Source organism: Nematolebias whitei, chromosome 11, assembly GCF_014905685.2.
Source record: "Nematolebias whitei isolate Nwh7 chromosome 11, NemWhi1, whole genome shotgun sequence".
In the NCBI taxonomy this organism is placed as follows: domain Eukaryota; kingdom Metazoa; phylum Chordata; class Actinopteri; order Cyprinodontiformes; family Rivulidae; genus Nematolebias; species Nematolebias whitei.
This window is the reverse complement of record NC_056508.1, coordinates 37,060,104-37,081,777: the sequence shown is the minus strand read 5'-3', so window position 1 is coordinate 37,081,777 and position 21,674 is coordinate 37,060,104. Positions and strand designations below refer to the sequence as shown.

General features: G+C 40.9%; 3 protein-coding genes across 4 annotated transcripts in view; all 3 read right to left on the bottom strand.

Annotated features, from left to right (window-relative positions):
- l3mbtl1 (L3MBTL histone methyl-lysine binding protein 1) overlaps nt 1-4,220 on the bottom strand; it is an 11,694-nt gene extending 7,474 nt beyond the window's left edge. The window contains exons 1-9 of the mRNA XM_037684311.1: nt 4,055-4,220; nt 3,564-3,745; nt 3,238-3,361; nt 2,185-2,347; nt 1,972-2,110; nt 1,785-1,830; nt 1,369-1,457; nt 1,032-1,136; nt 743-878 (exon numbers count right to left, since the gene is read on the bottom strand). Coding sequence (XP_037540239.1) covers nt 743-878; nt 1,032-1,136; nt 1,369-1,457; nt 1,785-1,830; nt 1,972-2,110; nt 2,185-2,347; nt 3,238-3,361; nt 3,564-3,745; nt 4,055-4,220 — 1,150 coding nt within the window. The remainder of the gene's footprint in view (nt 1-742; nt 879-1,031; nt 1,137-1,368; nt 1,458-1,784; nt 1,831-1,971; nt 2,111-2,184; nt 2,348-3,237; nt 3,362-3,563; nt 3,746-4,054) is intronic.
- A 3,097-nt stretch (nt 4,221-7,317) lies between these two features.
- srsf6a (serine and arginine rich splicing factor 6a) lies at nt 7,318-11,931 on the bottom strand. Its single transcript, XM_037684952.1, has 6 exons — nt 11,728-11,931; nt 11,129-11,361; nt 9,309-9,430; nt 9,003-9,208; nt 8,803-8,874; nt 7,318-8,687 (listed from the first exon to the last, which is right to left on the bottom strand). Exons 1-6 carry the CDS (start codon nt 11,832-11,834, stop codon nt 8,207-8,209), a joined length of 1,221 nt encoding a protein of 406 aa, XP_037540880.1. The 5' UTR covers nt 11,835-11,931; the 3' UTR covers nt 7,318-8,206.
- A 685-nt stretch (nt 11,932-12,616) lies between these two features.
- Nucleotides 12,617-17,724, bottom strand: eif2s2 (eukaryotic translation initiation factor 2, subunit 2 beta). Of its 2 annotated transcripts, none has more exons than XM_037684950.1 (9): nt 17,567-17,724; nt 15,407-15,590; nt 15,205-15,305; nt 14,977-15,106; nt 14,792-14,892; nt 14,552-14,700; nt 14,414-14,470; nt 14,240-14,325; nt 12,617-13,653 (listed from the first exon to the last, which is right to left on the bottom strand). In XM_037684950.1, exons 1-9 carry the CDS (start codon nt 17,579-17,581, stop codon nt 13,478-13,480), a joined length of 999 nt encoding a protein of 332 aa, XP_037540878.1. In that variant the 5' UTR covers nt 17,582-17,724; the 3' UTR covers nt 12,617-13,477. The 2 variants fall into 2 exon arrangements, with proteins under 2 accessions (XP_037540878.1, XP_037540879.1); XM_037684951.1 differs by having other exon boundaries at nt 12,619-13,653; nt 14,792-14,889.
- Nucleotides 17,725-21,674: the final 3,950 nt, after the last annotated feature.

Genomic DNA, 21,674 nt, shown 5'->3' with positions numbered 1-21,674 from the left:
CGTCCCTTAATTTGCTTGTTTAATCTGGAAAGTACAAAACCCACCAATTAAAACTTTTTTTTATATATATTAGCCGAAAAGGTTTTCTTTACGTGTATATTTAGTTTTATTTAAACTTTGTGTTATTCTCCCTTCGGATCACCGTTTCAAATTATTTTTTAATATTTCTCATTATTTGCACAGCCTGTAGTTCAGGATATAATTTACTGTGTACTTGTATACACACAAGACGAACAAAATATCTTGAACATTAAATCCTTATTAATACAGAAAGAAAATAATTTGACTAATTATCAGATCTAAGTGAATTTGTCTTTTATACTCTTAATTCTTAGCTCTTTTAGGTGCCTAAACAGGTTAAAGTTTTATTACAATTATTAAATATACTGTTACTTTTCCATTAGCGTGTTAATAAATGTTAGATGCGAAAAAAGAACTTGAAAAGAAACAAACAAAATCCAAATACCTACATCTTTAATTTTCAACACTAAATTACTTCTTTTATCTCTATTTCTGTAAAAAACAAAAACAAACTGGTATGCACATTTAGTTTTCTCCTGGAAAACCAAAACGTATTTTTCAAATTGTTTTTTTCATAAATTAGACATAATGTGAACAAGAAGTTTAAAAAACATGAACATTTATTTAATCAAAATGAAGGAAAAGGTGCAAATGAAGGACATAAATTGCAAACAAAGATGCTCTTTTCATGTTTTTTTAACTCTCAGCTGTGACCTCTGACCTTTGGGAGTGTGCAGTTTGTGTCCTGTGGTCTCACACCAGCCTGCAGCGTGGATGTCAGTGGAGTTGGCGTTCACCCAGAAGTCGTGACAGTCAGAGTAGCCGTCGAAATGCAGCCGCAGCCGATAACCACACACCTGCAGAATTACAGCGCGACATGTTAGAGGAACCCAATCAGACTGCAGGAGAGCGAGGAGGAGGAGCTCCTGTCTGAACTGATCCTGTAAAACTGAAAAGCCTGCACGCATTTTTATTAAAATAAATAAATAAAACTAAACTCATCGACTCACCTCAGCCACGGTGAGGACGAAGTACATGGACGGATGTTGTGGGTCGATGCCTTCCAGTTTCATCCCCTGCTTGAAACCGTTCTTCACTGTGGGGACTCTCTGAGACTGGACGTGAGGAGAAAAAGATCTAAATGATTCAGTTCAGCACAGAGAATGATCTAAAGTAAATAACTAGATCCTTTTAAGGGAAACCACAAGAGGTTAAAACAGAGGAAGGATAAGAAAGCTGCAGTAGATTTGTTTGGATATTGTTGAACCTACTTTAAACCTATTTCCTTATTTGTTACGGGGGATTTATTACTATATCTATGGAAAGAGCAAAATAAGTCAAAATTACTTGGTGGAAAAGATTTTCAGGAGCAGCAACAGCTTTGGTTTCCTCCAGACACTGAGCCCACGTCCACAGCTCTGTCTTACTGTCCACACCTTCCACAAAAACAAAAATCTGTCACTTATTTTATAAAATATCTCATTCATGTTTGTGGGAAGAACAAGATATATTAGGATATATTAAACAAATGTACAATTAAATGGTACATGAGAGTAAATAACTCAAATTCAGAGGAAAATAAAGAAAAAGAAATTTGATTTTCTCATATTTATGTCAGTTCTGAATAAAAATGATCTCATTAGAAAAACAAGACAGTGCACTGATTACATGAGTGTATTGTATATGAAATTTTATAATTTACACCAAACAAATGAGTAAAAAATGGGAACAAAATATTTTTGAGATTAACAAAAGTAAATAACCTCTGATGTGTCGCATGTCCACTTTAGAATAATCCATCTTCTCATCCTAAACAACAGGAAATGAACGTAGATGAGTTTCAACAATCACACATTTTGATTTTGATTTTATTCATTAATAACTGTCTGAACCTATCAGCTGTGAACACGTTTGTCTCTCAGTAGCAAATAAAATATATTTTTCTCTCACTGGTCCTTCGAGGTCAGAGTCTTCCTCAGAGGGGCTCAGATACTCCTTCCTCTTCCTCTTCCTCATAGGTTTCAAGTGATCTGGATTAAGGACGGAGACCCTCCCACCTGCTGGCACCTTCTCCACACCGACACTCCTCCTGAGGTGTGAGGGGGACAGAAATAGGTGTGTGTGTGTGTGTGCAGAAAAGTAAAGCAGCCATTTTGAACATACTTTTCAGAAAGGGGGTCCCTGCGTAGCTCTTCGTTAAAGCTCCTCTGAGGTCTGGGATCATGGTTCTGTTGCTCCAGTCTGATCTGGACTTCAGGTTTGACTGGCACTGACCTGTCAGGCTCCACAGCTGCAGCTCTCAGGGACCCGACAGGAGCCAGTACTTCTGGGACACACAACGTGAGCATCAGATGGGAATTAAAAACTGCCCACCATCAAAGGTGAAAATAATTAATTCTTCTCTGTGCCTGAGTTTGTGTTTTATTGCCTGTCTCATACTTAAACATTAATGAAAAAAGCTAACATTTGATGTGGTGGTAGCTCACAGCACATACTCTGAGCGTTAACAGCGCTCATGAGATTGCGTATACAGTAGTTATTTTCAAAATTTAACCATAACAGCTGTAACCCTGTCCCTAGCACTAAAGACGGCAGGAGATTTGCATTCTTTTAAGGCCGGGTCTCTGCTCCAACACGTCTGATTTTAATCAGTGGTGATAAACTTGTTTCTGAACAACACGAAGGGGTAGTGCAACCATCAAGGCTGGTGTTTTGAAGCAAGGAAACCAGTAAAAAAATGCAGGATGACCCTCAAGGACCAGGATGGGGCACGCTGCTTTAAGGAATGCTTTTATTTAATAGCTAGATTTGAACTAATCAAGACAACTTCATACTGACTGCTTGATATTTTAAAATAAATGTGCAGCTGCAGCCTCTTCACTTGTCATGATGAGCTCTGCTGCAGCTGATGTAATAATTGCTCATCTCTGCTTAATACTCACACGGTGGATCTTTGAAAAGGGCGAATGCTTTGTGTGCGTATCAAACATTGTGTTACCGGGAGGATTACAGCAGCAAATACACTTGATTTTCTGATCATATAAAAACTTTTGAATTTTTTAATTCAATAAACAAAAACCAAGTGTGGTTAAAAAAAATTTGCTTTTTAAGACATTTAAAATTACTTGAACGTACAAAAGCCTTTCATATTAAAGACAGACATTTTTCAATAAATGAGACTTTGTGTCCAGCTGCTCGGTGCACCTGCACTCTTACCTGGCTTGTTTGGAGCTCTTTCAGGATCAGATTTCCCAGAAGTCCCTGCTGTTGGGTTGGTAGTGCCACTGGTGGTCCCTGGGGTTATCAATGTGCTCAGAGCTCCTACGTCACTCACACAAAACTACAACACACATATCAATGAATTTACAAGTCAAAACGTCTCCTGTTTGGATCTGTTTAAGTAAATTTATTAGAACTGTTTATTTTCTAAATATCAAATTACCTGGAAATGAACTTAAAAAAAATGTGTCAGTATTATAGATAAGATGTGATAAGCCTTACATTTTACTCCACAGTAACATTAAATTCAAACATCACTTTACCTTGAGGTTGCTACTGGGCAGGATGGCCATCCCCTCCTTCCACTCCAGGACGTGGAAGATGCTACAAGCCCCGCCCACCTGCGCTGTCAGAGCAGGTGCAGCCAGCTCATTGGGTCTGCTGCCTTTACCTGGGTTTCCCACGGCAACAGCTGGAGTCAACTCCACTTTCTGATGACCAGGAGCTGATTAAAACAATTAAAATTATTTAAAAATATTAGTTTTTAAAAAAAAGCACAACAGACAACATGATACCGCATGCAGAGTAATAACTAAACCTCAAAGCTGATCACGTTGCATGTTCATTTCCTAAATAATAACTGTTGTATTAGAGTCAAAAATACCTCATGTTATTGTTAAAAACATTTATTTTAGCGTGCATTTGTTGGTAAATGTGATTTTTGGATTAAAGCTCTCCAGAAGATGGAGAACAGTATATATCAGAGTGGAGCCGGCATTTATTTATTTATTTATAACCTCAGTCATAAACTCACCTGGCAGGAGAAGAGCTGTGGTGGTGTGGGGCTGCGGTCGGGTTTTCTTGGCAATGCTGTCACTGCTGCAGATAAGGATGGCCTCGCTGGTGGATGAAGGCGATGGGTCCACAGGGGTGCAGTCAGCTTCTTTGGATGGAGCCTCCATGGTCACTTTGGCACTCATACTGGGGTCCCTGTTTCTTGTGCTTGAGCCCTGCAAAGTCTGAAAACAAGGACTTCTAACGTACAGAAAAGACTAAAAGGTTTGTCATTTTATTATTGTGAGTAAATGTGGCAAGTCTCCGAGTTATAACTGAAGCCAGATGTTTACAGGGTGAACAGAACTGGAGGGAGCACGGTTCCCTGAGGTGCTCCTGATGTGTTGTGGTCTCTCGGTTTGTGATCCAGATGTGTGTCCACCTCCATCTCCTCAAGCTGGTCTCTCAATAGCAGGGACTGGATGTGTTGAAGGCACTGGAGAAGTCAAAAAGCATGACCCTCACAGATGTTTCCCTTGTCTAGGTGACAGGGACCCTCCGGAGAAGCAGGCTCAAGTCGGACATGTTGGAGAGGCACCCCCAGATGGACAGCACATGCCTTGAGCATCCTGGGGCATACCTTGTGTGGGCCCGCTGCCTTCCTGAGGTGTAGTCTGCTAAGCTCTCCTCTCTTGATTTACAGTGAATATTTATGCGGCAAATGATGGTGTTGAGGGCAGCACCAGGTTAAACTTGGGGAATGTGTGTTTCCAAACTGCCTCCAGGTCACTTCTTTATGCAATGACCAGTTTATTCCATTTCATATGTCCATGCTTTAAACATTGCAGACTGAGACACGGACGGACCAGGTCCAAACAATTGATGCTTGGCCTAACTCGCTACGGCACCATATATAACACGATCAAGAGAAAATACGACGACCCCGGGCGCACCCAACTTCCTCATCCATACAAAGCCAGAACTCCAGTAAGCACGCCATTTACACCTGGTGATGGTCACGCACACATCGGCACACCCACCACCCAAATGTCAAATCAGCGTGCTCACCTGTCACATCATCAATTGCTTATTTCACTCATATGGCTCTTGAAGGTGGGAAGACTGTGTGTTTATTTCAGCTATTGGGGATGTTGATAAAGGTAATGATGATAGTGGAGGTGAGGACGAGTGGTGACGAGGTTAACGCTGCTGGAAGAGAGGGGGGCGCTGGAGCAGGACAATCAAACCTATTGAAAAAGGTGTTGAACTGGTTTACCTTGTCCATACCCCCGTCTGCTGAGCTTCCACTGTTCTTGTGTTCAAACATGTGATTTAATCAGGAATAACATGTTTTTAGTAGATGCATGTTGCACAATGTAAATAAAATTAGCACAAAGGTACAAGATATAAAAATGTCATATGTTTGTTTGGAGACATGAAAAGTAGTACCTTTTGGAGATCCATACCTTAGACATATTTTTTTTATTGTACTTTATTAATCCCTAATGGGGAAATTAATTATCTGCATTTTTCCCATTGCACATGTGAGCACACATGTGAAGCAGTGAGCTCTTCATCTTAAGGTGCCCGCCCGGGGAGCAGCAGTGGGGGTTAAAGGCCTACTTCACAGTACATTCAAAGTTTAAGCAGTAGAAACAAGGATTTTACATGGTACTTTTTTTACAGTTTTCACACAACTGCAGCTCTAGTTCTGTTGGGGGTGGTTAACACATTTTTTTGCAGTGCTTAACTGGTATTTGAAGTCACACTGTAATTTTTATTTATTTTTGTAACAAATTTGTTGTACTTCAACAAGGCTTTTTGGTACAAGTTACTCTTCAAAGCATGAGCATTTTCGTCTTCTTTCACTCAGTGTCTTTCATTAATATACCACATATAGTTTTCTTTCAAACACCCCAGAATGCAGACACGTAGAGGGTTCAGATCTATTTTAACTCAAAATATTCTCCTAAAAGATGAAATGAAGGGTCTTTGTAACATGCAATATCATATAGGGTGTTGTAAAAAAAATAAATATAAAGATTCACATGTACGACCTACAGAGCCTTCTGGCGCTTTTGACTCAAGAACGTTTAGGATTTAGTTTGTAGATTTTATATAGCAACTATGTTTCAGGCTTACTTTACAGTATGCACTTGTGTCTGCCTCTCATTAACTTGCCTGTAGCAGAGATAGGAGTGTGGTTACCATGGTGACCAAATTGAGCCATTGAAAGCAGCTCTTACATTTATTTTTATCCTGATTTCTTTACCACTTCTTATACAGTTCACACATTAAAAAGTGTTGTTTTGTTTATCTCTTTGAATATTACAAAAGTATGTAGATATTTTAGTTAGTCGCTGCATTGGAACCCTTCAAAATATAGTTTTCCTATTTTTTTTTTACACAGTTCTAATTTTATTGAAAAAACAGCCATGTTGTGTTTTTACCAACCATCCATCATCTCCAATGGAAAAAAAACACCAGTGACACACCAAGAAGTCCACACACTCACACACATATAATAAAAATACAGCATTTCAGATAAAATGGCGGAGGAACTGAAATCCATGAGGCAAATTTTGTACAAACATTCACCATTTTTTTTTAGGAAAAAAAAAAAACGTATACATAAAATTTAACCTTGTAATTATTTCCGCCCCTATCTCTCTAGTGAATAAGTATTATTTAACCCTGTAAGACAACGCGTTAGTTAATTTCAGGAACAAGGAAAAAGCGCGTTTGTGTAAATGAGGAGACTGATCGACGTGGATTCATCGCGCACTACTAGCTAATCAAACGTTCATCACAGGTTAACCAAAAAAAAAACCTTATGAGATGGATTACATACAATAAATGCTACAAATATCCGTCACAAATGGACGTCTGTACTCCTAAAAAACGCGCGGGGACAACTATTTTGCTTTCACGCAGTTGTCAGCGAGTGAAAAACAGAAAAAGCGTTTATAGATTTTAGGAACTGAAATTTTTCTCACCAGCGCTGATCTCCTGCGGCTCCGGGGCTTTCAGTGCGCATGCGCAGACACAACTGACCATATTTAATTTCCCATTTTTTAAAACGCTAAAACCAGCGCAGTTTGCACTTTTTTTTTTTAAATCGACATTTGTTGGATCATAGATTAAACTACAAATCTTTCAGAAACCGGTATGAAAATGTCCCATTTACTCGTTCTACACCCAGTTTTTATTTCCCTTAATAATCCTTATATAATTAGCAGAATTTAGGTCATACACCACTGCACCCAAGGTTGTTTCCTATTTTTGCAATAACACAAAAACTTATTTTGTTAGGATCTTTATTTGAACATACATTTAAAAACAAACTCATGTTATGTTGGGGGGGGGGGGGGCATCAACACAAGATGTAGCTGCTTCCAGCAAGTAGTTTCAAAACAAAAAACCCACCCCAGTCCTGACTGTATTCCTTCAACTTAAATTCCACTAATGCACTCTAAGCAGATCCTTAAGTAAAATAAAAATAATTTGAAACTCACAAAAAGGAGAAAAATCACTTTAGAAAGACTTTACTAGGGATGAAATCCATCCAGGAAACCGAGAAATGTTTAAGGTACTGACGCTCTACTGAATGCTAAATAAAACGTGTCAAACACCCAAGAAAGAATTGGAGAAATCATTTATGCAAATTAGTTCATACACAGAAGTTCAAAGGGATAACCACATACAATGCAAGCTATTTAAAGATGAAATACAGATTTATTACTTGTAATTACACAGCTTTGCTTCTCAAACGTTGGGACTCGTTGAAAATAAAGATGAAAACTGCTGCAGTGCTGCGGGTCACGTACTACTACTCCACATTTGCGCACGAAATAAGTACAAAACAAATTAGCTCTATTAGCTCTAAGCAATCAAGCTCGTTTGAATGAAAACTTTAAAAGTCAAACAAACTACTTAACAAGAACCGTTGGGTTCGTACAACTGAAGATCCTATACGATGCAGCTGGGAAGACAAGTGGCAGGTGTGAGACTTCTAAATACCCCCCCCCCCCCAAAAAGCCTTGGCAAAGTGCATCCATCTGTAACAGTAAAAGATGAATACATGCTTGAAGGAGGAAAGTCAAAGCATAAGCCTGAATTACACAACACTGCTCACTATGTACAGCAAAAACAACCGAGCTCTAAAATAAGAAAACACCTTTCTGCTCTTCCACTAATCCTGAGAGGCGGATCTGGACCGCGAGCGAGACCTCGAGCGGGACACTGAGCGAGACGCTGAACGCTTCTCTCTTGATTTAGACCGGCGATCGCCTTCTTGTGGCGATGGAGAGCGGGAGGCAGATTTAGCCGCACGCTCCTCTTTCCCATTCTCGACAGGTGAAGTGGAACGGCTTCGGGACTTCTTGTCCCCAGACATCTCCTTTGAGCGGCTACGAGAATCCCGGTCAGACTTTGCTCTAGAACGACTCTTTGAACGGGACTTTGACTTTCTCTCAGCTGAACGGGAACGGGACTTGCGAGACTGCGAACGGGATTTGGACTTCTGGGATCGTGAACGGGATTTGGACTTCTGGGATCGTGAACGGGATTTGTTGGTGCGAGACCCCGATTTCCTATCGCCAGACTTGGAGCGAGATTTCCTTTCAGACCTGGAGCGGGACTGTCGTTTCCTCTTGTCGCTGCGGGAACGAGATCTATGAAAATAAAAACAACATTTAAGGTTTCTGCTATGACAACATTCAAATACGACTAAAGCCCAACAATAAGCATCCTCGTCATCAGTTTAACATTATTAACATCAACCCTCACCGGGAGTGGGACCTGGAGCGACTCCTTGAGTGACTGCGGCTTCTGCTGCGGGAGCGGCGGCGACTACGGGATCTGCGGACAAAAAGCTGAGTCTCAAAATACAATTAAATACTAATTTTTGATACTTCAAACAAATGAACAGCCACACCACGTGGCAACCTAGAAATATATTTATATCCATTTTGAAACTTGGACTCAACCTGGAGCGGCTGCCGCCAGAATAGGACCTTCGTTTGCGAGATTTTTCCTCCACCAAACGAATCTTGCGCCCATTGATGTCTGTACCGTCCAGCTTGTCCACAGCCCTCTTCAAATCAGAATAGCTCCTGAACTCAATTACCCCCTCATTGTTACGTTCCTTGTGGGCGTCGGCATAAGTTACCTCACCCGCCTGACGCATGAAGTCCTGTTGAGACAAAGTAATAAAACAATGTTTACGTACTCGCAATATAATTTCACATTAGTAACACTGGCTCCAAAAAGCAAGATTGTGCCTTTAAATTTACCTTGAGGTCTTGCCAACTACAGCGGGTGGACAAGTTCTCCACAATGAGACGATACTCAGTACGAACCGGTGGTCCATACTTATCCCGGTTTGTGCGGTTCCTGTTGCTGTAACTGCTGCTACCTTTAAAAAAAACAACAGCAAACATTTTTTAGGAACATGTATAATGACAACTGAAGCACTCGCAGCCTGGACAGTTAAATGAACACAAGTCAAATCTAACTCCAAATAAAATGAATTTAATTTAATCTGGAAAAAAGCCCTTTAAATACCACTTTTCTCCAGAGTTTCATCTAAGCTATCTACAAGCCATTTGCTCTGTAAAGTTTGTATTGTTTCATAATATGAAGATGCTCCCTGCTACAAAGAACACCACTGCAGTGGTTTTTGGTACTACAAAACGTATCTTGTACAATATACTGTGATACTATTAAATGAACAGTGATGTTCTTTCAAGATCCCTGAACCCTGTAACACAAAAAAAGAAGGTATTCACATAGGCTACTATTAAAGACGCCGGTCATCCAAATTGAGCATATATGATACAGTGAATTCACCAAATATGTTTATTAGCACCTTCCATTTTACTGGATGTCAATTAAAAATGCACTTCTCCAGTTTTGCACTTACAGAAATTTCTTTAGATTTTGAAGTTCTTAACTAGAGCCGATCCACTCATGTTTGCTGTCAACATAGAAACCAATGGCAATCCTCACCATCACCCCTGGACTATTGGCAAAAGGCTGTTGTCATCATGGCTTCCGGTTAGGTCAGCCAAGGATCAAGGGGGGGCAAAGGTCACACACACATTGTAAGGTGAAAGCCAAGGCCAAACGGGACAGGCAGTCATCTTAGCCAGTCATCTTTAGCCTCAATGGACTCAGCCTCAGCTGGACTCTTTCAAATTAAAACATCAAGGACTTTTGTTAATGTTTAATATAATAAAAAAATATATATGCCAAAGTTAGCAAAACACAGTTCACAGGAAAATGTTAGTTTAGTCCTAATCACTTAGCTAAAGCTACATGTATGCAGTAATCAAACATATTTAGCATTATTGCAACAGTGTAAAAACAACAAGTATGTTTTTATTCCTACCTTTGTACAACTTTCTTAGAAAAAGCTGCACAATTTATTGTTCTCTACTATCAACTAGGGCTGCACAATATGTCAAAACTGCAAGCATTTGTGAACCCTATGCCAATATAATTGTCCAATCAAATGGATTTTTACTAATCCCGATGCCCACACCACTTTCGATTAATAGCGGCCAAAATGCTAAATCACACACAAAATCAATGCTGACTTGACAGAATAGAAGGAGTGAGAAAAAGATGGGTTGAAATATACAAAATATTTAATATCGCAATCGTGTATTTTTTTTTCTAAAATTGTGCAGCCCTAATATCCTTTAACAAATATCCAGTACAAAATTATCTGACTTGCAGTTGGCTGCTCATTCTCATCAATAAGAATAGATTAAACAAGAACAGCCAAACCTGCAGGTCAGAAACTGATTCTGCTCTTGAGTGGGCAGAGGGGGAGATTAAAAAAAACTGGGTGGGTCAGGTCTGCAAGAACTGTTATCACAAACTGGAATAACCTTGATAAGACGCAAATTAAATTTTAGAATTCAAACAGGGTTGCATGCAAGATGAAACCAATAAATACGATTTTTTTTTTAATGGAAACTGAACTTGAGCAGAAACCAAACGATCACAATTCTAAGCAACGAAATTAGTCTATAAAACGTATAAACACCGCTTTCAACGATAGACGGAAAAGAAAGATGGAGGATGCATTAAAAATGTCAGCACTTACTGCGCCCACCGCCGCCCCAGTAACTCCCACCACCACCTCCACCTCCGCCTCCGCCTCCACCATAGCGGTCGCCGCCACCACCACCGCCGCCGCCGCCGCCGTAGGAATCCCGATCTCGCCGCGGGCCTCGAGCATGCTCGACGATCACGCGTTCTCCACACAGCTCCTTCCCGTTCAGCTCGTAAACTGCGTCGTCGGCATCCCGATTATCTTCAAACTCCACGAATCCATAGCTATAGAAGAAAAGCAAACAAACGTGAAACAACCTAAAATGAGCTGCAGGGCAAATTTAGTGTAACGTAAGTTAGCTAGTAGCATGCTAGCTCTTTGCCCACGATGGAGCAGAAGGCAGAAGACGCCATGTTGGACATGCGACAATTCCCGTAATGACAACTGAATAAAAATCCCCACACATTAGCATCTATTCACAATAAATATTTATTGGAAATGCTATTATATTTCACTATTTAAACTAATCTTGCGTCTGAAACTAAATAAATCTACCTTAAAGCACAAACGTTCGAGACGTGTCGTTCACATGAATGCTAGCGTTAACATTAGCTAAAAGCACTACGGCCGTACTTCCACCTACAACTCACCCGTTTTTCAAGTCAATCTCCATGAGTTTTCCATATCCGCTGAAAAATCGATGGATATCTTTTTCGCGAATTTGATAGCTCAGACGTCCAATGTAAACTCGTGGCATACTTCTATCTTTTTTGCTCTAACGTTGTTCTCGACGATTCTTCCGAACAAAACGAACCACAAGCTGAAACCTAAACTGCTACAACAGGAAGACTACACCTCCCAGTCACAGGAAATGTGCGGCTCTCGTGCCACACAGCCAATCAGCGATAAGATAAATTTGGACGTTTCCGGTATAAAAAAAATTAAAAGCTGCGAAACGAGTTGCCAAAAAAAACAATGAAAATAAGCGTAAATCAAAACTGATTAAATTAGATTGTTTATTATTCTGCTATTCTTGCAATATTTACCTTGGCTATTGCTATGGCAACCAAATTTCCTTCTGGTGTTTAAAATATATTGATTTCACTCAAAATTATTATTTCTTTTAAAGATTTCACCACTCAATTAGAAAAAAACGCCGGTTTTAGCTAAATCTTATCTTCACTTTTTACGTCAGCAGGAAACATTGTTTATTAAACAGATGTTGCCAGTTAAGACATTTTGGAGCAGTACCATTTTGTGGAATTTAAGCTCCTTAAAAGATACATCAGGTATAAACACACGATAAATGACTAGTTATAAACTTTTGTCCTTTCTGCCAATACAAATTGGGCACAAGAGAAGACATGCACAAATGCACAAACAATGGATACAAGCAGAAAACATAAAGGAGAGAGAGGTTTTATTTAAGTAAAAATTCAGGTTTTTAAAAAGGCTCATCAGACCTTGGGCTGCAAACAGGAGAAATAAATTTGTTCAACCTGCATCACAAAACACTAATACCCAAGCTAGAATGAGGTATACTTTTATTTAACCACACTGGTAAATAGCACAGTGTTTGCATGGATTTTTGTAATTTTTTAACAATAGGGGGTCTGGAAATAGCTCAAAACCTGTTCTATTTGACAATATTTATAATTTTCAAAATATTCCAGTCTAATTAGTCTCATAAAAGTTGATCAGAAATCAATGCTACAAAAGCACTCAAAAACACACTGTATAGTTTTTATTTCTGTCTTGGACAACCTCACCTCATCAGTCATTTTACCTGCAGTCTCCTCTTGAAGAGCAGCTTTGTATGAAGACCTCTTCACTAACAAATGTGATGTGTACCAGACTATTAAAAAAACAATTTAAGATTAGCAACAATGCGTTGGAGAATACAGCAGTGACCCTGGGTGCAAAAAAAAAAAGGGAAAAAAAATTAAAAAAAGAAGCTTTCTTAATGTAAGCTTGGTTGAACAATCTGTGTGATGAAAATGTTTTCATGACTGGTATGTCTGAGAAGATGATCCAAGCTGTGGTCAAACTTTTCTTCAAGGAATTAAAAAAATGGATCACAGCAAAATGGTGGGGAAAAACAGGGAGGTGGAGGGATCATCAGCCAAACAAACCAAATTCATTTAATCCAACAGTATCTGCTGAACACCATCTGCTTACAGCACCTGAACCCTTTCTGTTGGTTTTAGACTCTCACTCTCTGCCCATGTTTTACAGGCAATGACAACTAAACAGCCAAACCCTCCCGCAGTTCGATTCAGAGAGTCCTTTAAGCAAATCAGTAGGGATGCCCATGCCCAACTCCAGCTTTGGACCTTCTGAGGGAGGGAACAAACAAAACAAGAGGCCGAAGGAAGAGGGGGAGCAGAGTTATCGTGGCCTCTAGTTGGTTTTGGCGCGAAGCTGCGCTCTCTTGCCCGTCACAGCCTGGAAACCAGTCTTGATGCTGGCGACAGAGCAGCGAGAGTGGCACGTCTCACACTGAAGGAAATAAAGACGAGTGTCCTTCTGCAGGATGGTCTCAGGGGAGCGGCAAGTGTGACACGTCACATATTCCTCTGTGAGACAGAAAAGAGCATTAGTAGCAGCACACGGGAAATCACTGCATGAGCGTGGGGGATGTTCTCCATAAAAAGACAAAGGCCTGTCACGATAACAAATTTTGCCGGGCGATTAATTGTCTCAAATTATTGCAATAAAGGATAATGTTTGAAATTTGACATTAATAATTATTGTCAAATTTAAGAAGAAATGTAATTTTTGTGTAGTGCTTTTTTTGACCACTGGATGGCAGTATAAGACTGTGTGAACAAAAGGATGGCTAGTGAGGGAGAGAGCAGCGTGTCGCTTTAAGAAAAATGGGAGGGAGACCCTTGACGTGACATGGGCTGTCCCCTGATCTTGTTGTTTGGTTTTCAAAATGGCGGACCCTCAGTATGTTGAGCTCTTTAGCCAATAAATCGATATATTGTTTATCGCGACAGGCCTACAAAAACATCAGCCTCAATTTAATGCCTTTTCCGTTCATTCACAGATCTGGGGGTATAACAAAAATAACGACTAATATGCTTTAAATTTGTAAACGTAATAAGAGCTAATTTCAGTCAACTCAACAGTAAATAAAATTATTCATTTCCAACTTACTGATATATCTTCTCAACACATTTTCTATCTGTTTCTGTTGAAATCTGCCTTTGATCACGAGCTGGTTGTTTCCATCTATTGAACCGCTGTTGAAACAAAAAGACAAATTAACAACAATTAGGTAAAGAACTTAAAAAAAGTGATTGTCAAAATCGCGGATACCAAAAGACCTACCTCGTTCCCAGCTCAGCCAGTAGAAAAGCGAGGAGATGTTTAGGCTGACGATGCAACCTGCGAGGCAGGAAGTGAAATTTATTTCAAGGACTTGCACACACCCAGGCCGGTGTGTAAATAAGATCTGATGTGACTCACAGTTTGCAGATGTCTGTGAAGTTGACAAAGGAGGTTTTCTTGGTTCCCACTCGGACCACCTGAGGAGGCTTCATCACAAACTTCCTCTTCTCTCCAGCCACCATGTCGGGGTTCTTCTCCCTCATGATGTTAAAGACTCTGTTTAAGAGCTGAGACAGAAACGTGACAGTTTGTCTTTAAGGTCGTTCAGCATTAAGGAAGTTAAACGTTGTTTTTTTTTTTAATTTTGTGTGCTCCTACCTCATCGTAGGTGTAGTCTCTTTCTGAGTCAGCCCATGCTGGTCCTGTGGAGGGGCTGAACGAGATCCCATCGTTGTTTTTACTCTCGTCTTCCTGTGCTGCTAGCGTTAACATGCAAACCTTTTTGTTACATAACTTTAACTTGGGTGTTAAGAGGGGGAAAAAAAGAATAGTTTTATTTATACCGTCGTCGTTCTCCAACAGCTCTCCCTCATCAAAATCCACTTTCTTCGCCTTCTTCTTTTTGGTGGGGAGCATCAAATCCAAGTTATCCTCTTCCGGCACCTCCGTCTGCTCTCCTTCAATTTTCAGCTCCTGGTTTAAACCAGAAAAGGTGAAGTTTTAGTAACAAAGAGTAGAAATGTAGGCCAGTCAGTAAAATGATCAGAAAAGTGAGAAGAAGAATTGCTTACCTTTAATCCTTCCTCTACATCATTATCAAATACTTTTTTAGGTTTTTTCTTTTTTTTCTTCTGGTTGAGGAAGTTCAAGTCGTTCAAATCATCAGATACTTCTAAAAGAATTAAACACAACCGACAGAGTTTCAGCCCAATGCTCTCAGAGGTACTGTAAACACATTTGAGTCTAAATGAAAACGTCCATTTTCCTTCCAACCTTTTTTCCTGCCTTCATCTTCATCCATGTCAAACTCCTTGTCATCTCCAACCTCTGGCTCCGCCTCCTTCGCTTCCACCTCTTTAGTCTCTTCTCCTCCGATCCCTTCTCCTCCTTCCTCGTCCAACATGAAGGGCTTCTTCTTCTTTTTCTTCTTCTTGGACATGTTGGGGTCAAAAATCATCTAAAGAAAAAGAGTGGAGAAAAAAACAACAATTCTTTAGATTTTAGTTTGAACTTTATGTAACGAGTGAGAATCTAAGTGTTAGTGTTCATAAAATCACTTCAAAAAGGGTAGAGTGCCCTCTCTGGGTCAGGGAGGAGGTCCTGCCCTCATGTATGGTCATGAGCTTTGGTTAGGATGCCTCCTGGACGCCTCCCTGGTGAGGTGTTCCAGACACGTCCCACTGGGAGGAGACCCAGAGGAAGACCCAGGACACACTGGAGGGACTAAGTTTCTCGGCTGGTCTGGAAACACCTTGGGATTCCCCGGAGGAGCTGGACCAAGTGGCTGGGGAGAGGGAAGTTTGGGCCTCCCTACTTAAGCTGCCCCATGACCCGACCCCGGATAAGCGGATGAAAATGGATGGATGGATGTGTCTCAATTTAAGCTCACCGATCATTTACTTTGAAAAACAATAAGTAGATCTGTATGAAAATATAACCTGTCATTTAACCCTCACATTGAAAATGTTACCAGGAGTGCTTTCTTCCACCTCTGCAATATCCCTAAATTTAGAAACCTCTTGTTCCAAACTGATGCAGAAAAACGAATCCATGCTTTCATCACTTCTAGGGCTAGGCTGAACTGTTCTAATTCTTAGGGGTGCAGCGATTACAGTTTTCTGGCCGATCACTGATTCCTAAAGTTTGACCTGCAGATTCCGATTTTGTTGAATAAGCAACACTGTCAGGTGTCACAAGGTCACAATGTACCTTCAAATTTCCAATACTATTTTACTGAAAAAAATTAAAATCGGCCGGCCGATTTATCGGTGCACCCCTAGTAATTCTTTATCATTTGGGTGTCCCAAAAAACAAACAAACCTGTTAAGACTTGTGGAGGACAAATTAACCACATTTCCTCATTCTGCTGCCGTCTTTAAGCTCACTACTCTATGTTTATATTTGCAACCATTCCTACCATCGTTGCTGTTCCCATGGAAACTACACCTGGACCAGTCCTGTGTTTGTGTCTCTTTCCTACCCTTTAAACCTCCATCATGGCCGCTCATCTGAGCCCAGTTGTAGTTCTGTTGTTTCTTCCTGTTAAAAGGGAGTTGTTCCTTCCCACTGTCACCTCCAAACTGCTCAGGTTGGGAGATGATTAATCTGCTGGACTCAGATAAATTTTAATAATCAGCACTTCAAACTGTACTGTGTGTGAATGTTACTGAAATGGCTGTACTTAAATGTGAGATTTGGACGTTTTTACTGTAATTTTGGGCTCTGCGATTATTTTAGTTAACTGGCTCTTCTATATACATAAAATGAAATGTCAATTATGTAAATTACTTAACTGTGACAGATTGGCAGCTTGAAAATCAATGAGTATGCTTTACAATTATCCAGTAATTTCACAACCATATGCGCAATGAGGCTAATCCTAATCTCAATATTCTGCAAGTATCTAAAATATGCTTATCTGACGTGAACCATGGACGCTCTTGTCGTGAATAAAGACAGAACAACGTGTCTTTATTTTTCAAGCACACACCAGCAGCTCTATAGCAATACATTTCTAGAAGTATACATGTTGTGGTTCTAGGATAATGATTGGTGGTTTGAGAACGTTTTTGTACTTCATGAATTAATCGAGCTAACGCGGTAGCTGTTTGTTAGCATCGCCGTGAATTTCAACGAACCCTCCTGTCAGTTGAGTTTGACTCGTTACCGGCTGCGACACGACGGCCTCACAGGCAGATATCAACCATGTAACCGTGTGACACAACGTTATACCGCAGTATAGTGGGGTTTTCTTGACAATGCGGTTGCTCGGGCCGCCGCTGCTAGCCGCTGAAGCCATGTGAGAGCAGACTGCGGAGGGAAGCAGCAGCTCCGAGGCCCAAAGTCATCCTTAACAAGATGGTTCGAGAATTCGCTCGGCTTCAACCCCAAGATCGACACAGATTAAACAGCGGGTGACCTCAGACCACCTACCTCGTCTCCAGACATGTTTGCAAGCGGGTAAAAACTGAGTTCTGGCTACTTTTTTTTTATTCCTCGAGCTCTTCCACACCTCTGCGCCGTAATATTTCTTGCATCAGCGCTAGACCTCAGTGCGCATGCGCGAAACAGCCAACTGCCTACGCACTTTGTCCGCGACGGCGCGCATGGCCCATGAGCGTTCAAGATCAAAACGTTGCAAATAAAACGTTTTTTTTTTTTTTTCCCCTTCAACGTTTTAGATATGCAAACATTTTGTAAGTGTTGTGAACATTCATAAGTGTTACTGTTTATTTCTGGTATTCTGATGCAATTAGTGAGACACTTTTTGTTTGCTATGTAGATAGTAAGAGAAATGGAGAAGGGGTGGTCTTGAAGGAGGAGTTAGGAAGAAATGTAGTAGAGGTAAAAAGGGTGTCAGATAGTGATGGGACAGCAGTTCTTTTGGGTGTACTGAATACCTAGAATCAGTTCATTAAAATGATTAGTTCAAAGGATTTGTTCACCAAAAGCTACATTTCATGCAGTACGGGAGTACTACACAAACAAATCACTTCTCAGTGGCAGTTGTCTGTGCGTCGACATGCACAAGTCGGCAGTTCGTTCATTGAACAAATCACTCCCTTATGGCAAGCCCTTTTAACATAAAATAGGATTCACCACGCTTACATTCCAGATATCTGAAACTGAGTTTTGACTAGACATATTGGTTATTTAAGATATCTTGAATTGCCATACTCTGCGTAGCCTATGTCCGAAAGTAACACAACACTACAGCAGCAAGCAGCATGTTCACTAAACGTAAACATGAGTCCTCTTTCTTTTATTTTTTTTATTATTATTATTAATACGACTTTATTAAGGACACGGAACATCTGGTTTATAGAAAATTTTGAAATAAAAATTGTGGAGTTTATCAATTGTGGCGCAGTCAGTAGAGCTGCTGTCTCTCAGCAAGCAGGTTACCCTGATTTAAATCCTGGTCTGGGCCTGGGGGCCTTTCTGGGTGGAGTTTGCATGTTCTTTCAGTGCATGCGTGGGTTTTATCCGGTACTCCAGTTTCCTCCGACAGACCAAAAACATGCATGTTAGGCTGATCGGTAACTCTAAATTGTCCCAAGGTGTGAGTGAGAGAGTGAATGGTTGTTTGTCTCGTTTGTCTCTATGTGTCCCTGTGATGGACTTGCAACCCATCCAGGGTGTACCCCGCCCCTCGCACAGTGATTGCTGGATCTTGGCACCGACGACCCCCGTGACCCAAAATGGAAGAAGCGGGTAAAAGATAATGGATGGATGATGGAATTGATAAAATAATCTAAAACAGTTAAGTCAGGTCCTCTGTACGTTCAAAAAACAAACAAACAAAAAAACCCAGAAGAAACGTTTTGTCTTTCATCCGAAAGACTTCCTCAGTCTGAGGTGCTGTATTCAGCTCAGTCTCTTAAATAGCACCTTCTCAGAGTGGATCAACCAGTTTGCTGCTGACAGCCAAAACCAGCTGATCACATGATCAAGAAGGACCATCAGCCTAACAATGGATCATTAGCACACTGATGGCTGTTTACTATTCACAGAGGGCCGAGTGATACTAGCAATCACAGCATTGTAAGAGGGGGACAGTTGAACCCGGAGGCCTCCACCCCTGTTTAATGATGGATGGTTTATTTTCACAAAGATGGCCTCCTTTACTCCTCTCTCAAACCATTGTTACTCTCTGTCCAGGATGTGAACATCTTCATCCCTGAAAGAGTGACCGCTGGCCTGGAGATGAGTGTAGACCGCAGAGTCCTGGCCTGATGATGTTGATCTTCTGTGCTGGGCCATCCTTTTGGCCAGTGGCAGTTTAGTTTCCCCGATGTAAGACTGATCACAGCCCTCCTGACACTGAACAGCATACACAACATTACTCTGTTTGTGCCGGGGGACTGGATCTTTGGGATGAACCAGTCTTTGCCGTAATGTATTTTGGGGTTTAAAAGCCACTGGGACGTTATGTTTAGAAAATAACGTCTCAGTTTCTCTGATACTCCCTCAACATATGGAATGACCACTGGTCTGGGTTCTTCCTTTTCACCTGATGGCTGACTGGAGTCCTGTTTGGATTTCCTATTTGCTTTCAGGAAGGCCCAATTAGATTTAGCTTATAAGACTAAGTTTGTTGCAGCTCCTCAGACTGAAGGTCTTTTAGATAAAAGACAAAACATTTCAACAAAGAAGAATACGTCCAGAGGACCTGACTAAACTTTGTTAGATTCATCTATGGATTATAGAGCAGAGAAGATCCAAATGTCCCCCTCTTACAATGCTGTGATTGCTAGTATCACTCAGCCCTCTGTGAATAGTAAGCAGCCATCAGTGTGCTAATGATCCATCGTTAGGCTGATGGTCCTTCTTGATCATGTGAGCAGCTGGTTTTGGTTGTCAGCAGCAAAATTGGTTGATCCACTATGAGAAGGTGCTATTTATAAGACTGAGCTGAATACAGCACCTCAGACTGAAGAAGTCTTTTGGATGAGAGACGAAACGTTTCTACCGTTTTTTTGTTTGTTTGCTTTTTGAACGTACAGAGGACCTGACTTAACTGTTTTAGATTAATTTATCAACTCCATCCATCCATTATCTTTTACCTGCTTCTTCCATTTTGGGTCACGGGGGTCGTCGGTGCCCATGTCCAGCAATCACTATGCGAGGGGCGGGGTACACCCTGGAGTGTACCCCGCCGCAAGTCCATCACAGGGACACACAGAGACAAACAACCATTCACTCTTTCACTCACACCTAGGGACAGTATGGTTTCATACCAAGAAAGAACACCACAGATGCCATTGTTGCTTTGAACATACTGATGGAGAAGTAGAGAGGGTCAGAAAGAACTCCATTGTGTCTTTGTGGATTTAGAAAAAGCATATGACAGAGTGCCGAGGGAGGAGGTGCAGTATAGCATGATGAAATCTAGAGTGGCAGAGAAGTATGTTAGACTGGTACAGGACATGTATGAGGACAGCAGGAAAGTGATAAGATGTGCTGTAGGAGTGACAGATAGCTTCAAAGTGGAGGTGGTAGTGCATCAAGGATCAGCTCTGTGCCCCTTCTTGTTTGCTCTGGTTATGAACAGACTACCAGATGAGGTCAGGCAGGAATCCCCGTGGACTATAATGTTTGCAGATGACATTGTGATCTGTGGTGAGAACCGGAAACAGGTGGAAGAGAACTTGGAGAGGTGGAGGTACATGCACTTGAAAGGAGAGGAATGAAAGTCAGCCGTAGTAAGACAGAGTACATGTGTGTGAATGAGGGAGGCTGGTGGAACAGTGAGGCTACAAGGAGTAGAGGTCACAAAGGTGCAGGACTTCAAGTACTTGGGGTCCACTGACCAGGAAAAGTTTACAAGACAGTGGTGAGACCAGCTATGTTGTATGGTCTGGAGACAGTGGCACTGTCAAAAAAATGGAGAAATAACTGGAAGTGGCAGAAATGAAGATGTTGAGGTTCTCCTTAGGAGTGACAGGAGTGGATAAGATTAGGAATGAGATCATCAGAGGTACAGCACATGTTGAACAACTGGGAGATAAAGTTAGAGAGGCCAGACTGACATGGTTTGGACATGTCCAGAAGAGGGACAGTGGGTATACTGGTAGAAGGATGATAGAAATGCAGCTGCCAGGAAAAAGACAAAGAGGAGATCTATGGATGCAGTTAGAGAGAAACATGGAGATAGTTGGAGGATGATGACTCACTGTGGTGACCCCTGAAGATGGAAAAAAATCGAAAGAAGACGTTCAAAGTTTTAATGCCTTTGTTGTCGGCAGAGGAAACTTTTTGTTTTAACGTGTTATTGGTATTTTGAAAAATAGTGATGACCTAGAGAATGTAGCTTTTGATCTGAAATACAATCACAATGGAAAGTTACAGGCTCCTGATGAAAAACAAACAGCCCATTGGGAAACTTTGAACTTTTATTTTCTTGCCCAATACACATAAAGTCATTAAGCGTTCACTGGGAGAATGTGTGATTTATTTAACGTAATTTGTGCATCTAATGACAACACCTTCTGGAGAAAGTGTTTAGAGAAGTGGCTCTTGTCATGAAACACACAAGTGT

Excerpts from the sequence above, each read along its gene's own strand:
- srsf6a (XM_037684952.1), bottom strand. The coding sequence starts at position 11,834 with ATGCCACGAGTTTACATTGGACGTCTGAGCTATCAAATTCGCGAAAAA. Across the intron at positions 9,431-11,128 it reads CTGGGGCGGCGGTGGGCGCA|GTAGCAGCAGTTACAGCAAC; the intron begins GTAAGTGCTGAC and ends TTTTTTTTAAAG. Across the intron at positions 9,209-9,308 it reads GTAGTTGGCAAGACCTCAAG|GACTTCATGCGTCAGGCGGG; the intron begins GTAAATTTAAAG and ends TTGTCTCAACAG.
- eif2s2 (XM_037684950.1), bottom strand. Across the intron at positions 15,306-15,406 it reads AGATGAAGGCAGGAAAAAAG|AAGTATCTGATGATTTGAAC; the intron begins GTTGGAAGGAAA and ends TAATTCTTTTAG. Across the intron at positions 14,893-14,976 it reads GCTGTTGGAGAACGACGACG|CAGCACAGGAAGACGAGAGT; the intron begins GTATAAATAAAA and ends TGTTAACGCTAG.